The 6,366-nt window shown below is 52.4% G+C and overlaps 1 protein-coding gene across 1 annotated transcript; it reads right to left on the reverse strand.

Annotated features, from left to right (window-relative positions):
* Positions 1-3,107: 3,107 nt before the first annotated feature.
* On the reverse strand, positions 3,108-5,837 carry Kcna5 (potassium voltage-gated channel subfamily A member 5). Its single transcript, XM_050121992.1, has one exon. It carries the CDS (start codon positions 5,656-5,658, stop codon positions 3,850-3,852), a length of 1,809 nt encoding a protein of 602 aa, XP_049977949.1. The 5' UTR covers positions 5,659-5,837; the 3' UTR covers positions 3,108-3,849.
* Between the last annotated feature and the right edge of the window lie 529 nt (positions 5,838-6,366).

Below are 6,366 nucleotides of genomic sequence, written 5' to 3' on the forward strand. Positions count from 1 at the left end.
AGCACAGAGCAAGCTGCTCCACCTGCAGGTGGCAAAAGCCGACCTTCACAAACTGGCAGGAGAAAGCTAAGTCTTTTCCAAGTTATTTTCTGAGTGGGGCACTGCCCTCTCCACAGGCTCTGTTGATAAATACAAATGAAAGTGAACACAGGAAATCAGGGGCACAGATCTGGGCTTGGGTGATGAAACCCCCAAGAGGCAACTCTGTGTGACAGCTAAGCCGAAGTGACAGCGTGCAGCTCTCCAGCAGGGGCAGATGTTACATTGGTAAAGGATTACGCTTTGAATGGTTATATAAATACCTACAGTAGGCTAGATTTTGCCTCCGCCTACAGCACCAAAAGCATTTTCAAACTGGTCCCTTTCAGAAATGCTGCCGACTAGTAAAAAGTCAAACCCACCCCCACACCTTAGCAAGATTGGAGCTTGCACTGTGGCTCTCAATCCTAAGTCAAGACACCACCTGGAAGGACAATGACCTGGGACAGTGGCTGCTCCTGGAATTCCTCTTTGAGCTCTCTAGGTAGTCTTCAGTGCCACAGACCAAAGTCCACATGACCCTTGACACCATTTGAGAATCCCTAGGAGGGGACTCCATCACTCATTGTCTTGTAGGACTTGGGTTTTGTTTTACACTGACAAGCTCTTTCCTTGTGAGTCTGGAAGCCTTCGGAAGAAGGGATGGTGTCCCACCGTTTGTTGCAGTGTCTTGCACCACACTGGAAAAGAGTAGGCCCACAACAGAGAAAAAAAGAGCACTTCACCTTCACCCGGGACCAAACTCCACTGTAAGCAATCTTGCCATTTCTGGAGGGCACTCAGAACTATGTGTCCCTTCCCCCAAAGAAAGTCTGCTCCACCCACCCCCAAGGCAGAGAGGGTTGCATCAGGTAGAATAATGCAATCCAAACTCCTGGGAGAACTCAAGGACCAGCAGCTTGAACTGTCTGAACCTTCTCCAGGGAGCAGCCCCAGCTGGGTCCGCCAAGGAGCTGGAGATTCTGCAAGAGTCCAAGATTCTTCTCTTCGTCCCCACCTCAAACCCACAGCAGGTAAAGAAAAACCTGTAAACACTGAAACAGAAATGGAGGAGGGGGAAGGGATGCAGTGCTCCCCTCCCAAAGCACAGCCCCCTATTCTGAGTCCGCCTTATCCATGCGGAAGGCAGGTTTCCTGCTGGAGGAGCCGGGAAGAAACCTGAGGATGAACAACCATGGTTGAAGCCACTTGATTTCATCTCTTCAAGGGGAAGAATGTGGAAAAGCAAGGCTACAGGGATGAGGAGGATGGGAGACTGTGGAAGAAGCACCTCCAGCAAGGTTAGTCCAGAGACAGTCCCAACCTCAGGCAGCTTTCCTGGTGCCAGGACGCAAGGCAAACCACAGTGGTGGGCAGATTGACTGAAGTGGGGCCAGGGTGGGGATGTGGAAACTCTGAGCCACTTTGAATCACGCTGTGAGTGCCTTTCTAGCCTGGAACAGGCTCCCTGCTGTCACTATCTATAGTCGGACCCTGAACAGGCGACTGGGAAAGCCTAGTTAAACCATCTTGGTGGCTTTTTGTAGACCTGAACTGGGTAGGATACCCCAGCAGCAGCCCCTCCCCCAGAGGAACAACAGTTTTGTTTCCTCATTTCCTCCACTCTGCCCCTAAGCATGTGTGAACACTGCACCCATTCCGTGGACACCTCAAAGATGCAAGTCTTTATAAATGGGCCAATACTTCATTAAACACCTGGATAAACCTGAACCCTGAGGGCAGCTCAGCCTGCCTTTCTGCCAATCTGTGTGGCATCTGTTTTACTTTGCCAGGAGGGAAGATGGAACCCTTAGCAGCTACCTCCCAGATCCAATTCCCAGGCCCTTGCCCAAACTCAAACACTAGCTTTCAAACAAAGCACCAAGTGGTTGGAGGAGACACTGTGGAGCAGGACTCTGGCAGGTGCCCTGCTTAGGCACACCGCAAATCACAAACCAACAGGCCTCTTGCTCCTCCCCCTTGAGCTTTAGTGTGAACTGAAAACCAACAGAGGCAGGCAGGCTTCCAAGTCCTTCTGGCACCGCTGCCGATCAGCTGCTATCAGAACAGTTCTTGACTAGAGATGATTGGGTTTTCAGACACTGCTTTTTATATCCTGCCTTGTTGAAAGCCACACCTCTTAAATTTGAACTTAGTGAATCATTAATAGGGGGGCCCAACCACACCCTCAGAATTAGCCACTAAACCCAGTGTCATCTTGAAGGAGAGATGACTGGACCAGCCGCCTTCCCCAGGGAGGCTGTAAAACCACCGGCCTGTATTGCTAGAAAAAGCAACAGCAGGAACCCAGACAACTCAGGAACCCAGAGAGACACCACGGCTGGAATAAAACCTGCTGTGGGATTACGCCCCAAACCGTCCAGCTGAAGGAGGAACAAGGAGACTCATTCTGAGTTTAAGGGTTATGGGGGCCAACCCACAGTTTGTCCTTTAGCTGGAACAAGGAAACCTCCCATATTCCCCACCAGGAATCCATGGCTCACACCTCTGCCAAACCAGGCTCCAGGGTAGTGAACAGGCAGGCGCTTTCCCCCAGTGACCTTGACCAGACTGTATTCCTCTGACTAGGCCTGTCTGTGAGCATTATCAGCCTTGCTTCTCAGAACACTGGGAACAGTAACAAGAAGGACTTAGGACTTAGAATAAAGGAGACAACCTTGAGAAACTCAGAGCTGGTGCCACAAGAGGACACTTGCAGGGCGGGGCTCGCCACCCCTTTTCTTTAATCCCCCTTCGACTGCCTGTACTGACTGTAACCATCTATGTCACAAGCAATCTGTCTATTGTCCTTCTAAGCTCAGAGACCCCCCAAAAGGAGGATGCTGAGCTCCCTAGGTTTTCTGGCCCTGTCACCTCATTTGCACTGACTCTGAAACCAGACAGCAAGTGGCAGACTTCACGGCTACCATGTCAAAACACACAACAGCAGTAGAAAAACCAACACGTGCCCCAGAGGAGTCACAGTTTATTCCTTGGTATCAAAATGAAAAGAATGAGTTCTCAAATGCGTTCTTCCAATGTCATTAAAATGCTTCTGTGAAAAGTGACAAGAAATATTTATGGGGAACAAGAGAGAAAGAAAGAAAGAAAGAAAGAAAGAAAGAAAGAAAGAAAGAAAGAAAGAAAGAAAGAAGGAAAGAAAGAGGAAAGGAAAGGAAAAGAAAAGAAAAGAAAAACTATGTGTTGGTCTTCTAGAACATCCTCTACCCTAGACACAAAGCACCAATAGCACAGGAACGTGAATAGCTTTTTCAGGGTCTCTGACCCCACATGTGCTAAGAAAAGATGACCCCCAACTCTTTTGCAATTTAAAGTATATCTTAAGAACACACCCAAATATTCTTCATGTGCATCGCTGTACAAAAATGCACTCATCAGCCATAAAAACAATATTTGCCCCATACACAAATATAATCACATGTAAAGTAAATTTGGAACGCGGGGATAGGGAGGGCTATGGAATCCCACGGGATCCAGGCTATTTAAAGTCATTTTTGTTTGAGTTATTCCTCTGCTGGGTATAGAAAACTGGTTAGGAATACATCCATCTCACAGAGCCCACCACTTCAACAGCTCCTACGTCATGGAATGTGATACTTCTTAAAAATAGGTGACCCTTGGGGTTATGCAAAGAGGAGGGAAAAAATGGAGACCTTAGAGGTTAGGGAGGTGGGGAGGGTGAAAAGGAGAAAGGCAAACATCCATAAATCAGTGACCAGGTGGGCTTAAAATACTCTGTGGTATAAAACAGATGCCCAGGCTCAAGAGGGCCACCCATCCCTGTTCCTAGCTCCACTGTCACCCATCTCTTTATAAATCTGTTTCTCGGCTAGTGTCCAGACAGAGGGCATATAGGGACCTTCGCAAGTCCACGTTACTCTTGGCCTTGAGGTGACACTTTTCCAGGGGGCAGCTGCCCCTTCTGATACTGTCAGAATTCTCCAGGGAACCCCCAGTCTTGCAGAAGGAGGCCTTGCTGCTGCTGACCTTCCGCTGACCCCCTGTGTCCAGCCCAGACTCACGCCTCTGGTTGCCTTGCTCCTCCTTCAGGGCAGCCTGCTCCTCGTGGTCAGTCTCCCGATGATAGAAGTAATTAAAATTGGAGACAATGACAGGTACAGGCAGGGCAATGGTGAGGACCCCAGCGATGGCGCATAGTGAACCCACAATCTTGCCTCCCACCGTGATGGGCCTCATGTCCCCGTAGCCTACAGTGGTCATGGTGACTACTGCCCACCAGAAGGCATCTGGGATACTGGAGAAATGGGACCCCTGATTGTCCGCCTCTGCGAAGTAGACGGCGCTGGAGAAGAGGATAACTCCGATGAAGAGGAAAAAGATGAGCAGCCCCAGCTCTCTCATGGACGCCTGCAAAGTCTTACCCAGGATCTGCAGCCCCTTGGAATGCCGGGAGAGCTTGAAGATGCGGAACACCCGGACCAGGCGGATCACCCTGAGGATGGCTAGGGACATGGCCTGCTGCCCATTCTGACCACCGCCTCCTGGCTGTTGCTCTGCCAGCTCGGTGCCCAAGGTGATAAAGTAGGGGAAGATGGCCACAATATCAATGATGTTCATGATATTCCTAGAGAACTCTGCCTTGCTAGGGCAGGCAAAGAAGCGCACAAGCAACTCAAAAGTAAACCAGATCACACATGTAGTCTCCACAATGAAGAATGGGTCAGCCAGCGTCCTAGGCAGGAGTGGTGCCACTGTGGGGCCAGAGGAAGGGGCGCCAGCCCCGCTGCCATTGGCCCCTGGGGCGGGGACTGGGGGCTGGGGCGGCACTGGCGGGTGGCGGAGCAGCTCCCGTTCATCCCTGAACTCAGGCAGAGTCTCCAAGCAGAAGGTGATGATAGAGATAAGGATGACCAAGACCGACACGATGGCGATGGCTCTTGCGGACCCGGAGCTTTCTGGGTATTCGAAGATTAGCCACACCTGGCGCTGGAACTCGTTGCGGGGAAGGGGCTTCTCCTCTTCCTTGATGAAGCCCTCATCCTCCCGAAAGCGCTCCATGGCCTCGTCCCCCAGCTGGTAGAAACGGATCTCATCTGCAAACACATCCAGGGAGACATTGACCGGCCTACGCAGGCGACCCCCAGACTGGTAGTAGTAGAGAATGCCATCGAAGCTGGGCCGGTTGCGATCGAAGAAGTACTCATTTCTCAGGGGGTCGAAGTAGCGCAGGCGCTTAGCTGGGTCCCCCAGGAGGGTATTGGGAAACTGTGCCAGGGTGCCCAGCTGCGTCTCGAAGCGCAGCCCGGAGATGTTTATGAGGACACGCTGGTGATGGAGCGACCCTGCGCCCTGTGGAGCCTGGTCCTCCTCCATTGTGCCCAGGCCAGGGTCGCCTTCTTCCTCCTCATCCTCGGCAGATGGCTCTCTAGGCTGTGGCAGCTTCCGAGGCAGAGAGGGCAAAGGCCTCCCCCCTTGGTCCTCATCCCCTGGCGTGGCGCGCCCCCTCGGTGAGGGTTCTTTGGACTGATTACTGAGCCCAGCCGTCGGAGAGAACCCACACTCTCCCCTGGGGGTCTGCGCACAGCTTGCTCCTGCCTCCCCTCCTCCTCTGAGTGTCATGGCACTGCCGTTCTCCAGGGGCACCAGGGAGATCTCCATGACCCAGGGGCAGGGGGCATGCTGCGCCCCAGAAACCGACTTCCACACCCCCAACTCACTCACGCTCCGCGCCTTGCTTTGGGCTTCTCTCCAGCCGAAAGCCCAGCTGTCTCTGGTCTGGCTAGGATAGCTGGCCCGATCCCCTTGCCTGGTCCTGACGTCAAAAAGCCTCTGCCCCTACTCCCAGACTCTCTCTGTGTATTCCAGCAGCTGGTTACCAGGCAGCAGAAAAGCCTTCTTGCTGCAGATGCAGCCTCCAGCAGCCCCTCTCTGGTTGAGCTCCCCGGCCTCCGCCCTTTGTGGCTCCCTCTTCTCCTCCTCCCCCTCCCTTTTTCTCCTCTGGGGACAGAGTCAGAGAGTGTCTCTCTGGAGAGTTCAGCTGGGGCCCCGCTGAAAAATGGACGGGAAGGGGAGGAGGCAGCGGGAGGAGCGAGGAACAGGTTGTTCCAGGAGTGCTGAAACTCCCAGGGCAACAGGATGAGAATAGCTTCAGGATCTCAGATCACCTGGGAACGCACTGAAAGCCAAGAGGACACCAGAGGATGGGAACTGCTTTAGATGGAAGGGAAAGGCTTTTAGCTGAGTCTAAGAATGAGAGACTAGAGAGAGTCCTTTGTATATTGTTTCTTTTGAACCGTGCTTCTCAAACCTTCCTAATGCCGCGACCCTTTAATATAGTTCCTTAAGTCGTGGTGACCCCCACCACCA

This window comes from Alexandromys fortis, unplaced genomic scaffold (genome assembly GCF_014885135.2).
Source record: "Alexandromys fortis isolate MF-2015 unplaced genomic scaffold, M_Fortis_MF-2015_v1.1 scaffold_208, whole genome shotgun sequence".
Lineage (NCBI taxonomy): Eukaryota > Metazoa > Chordata > Mammalia > Rodentia > Cricetidae > Alexandromys > Alexandromys fortis.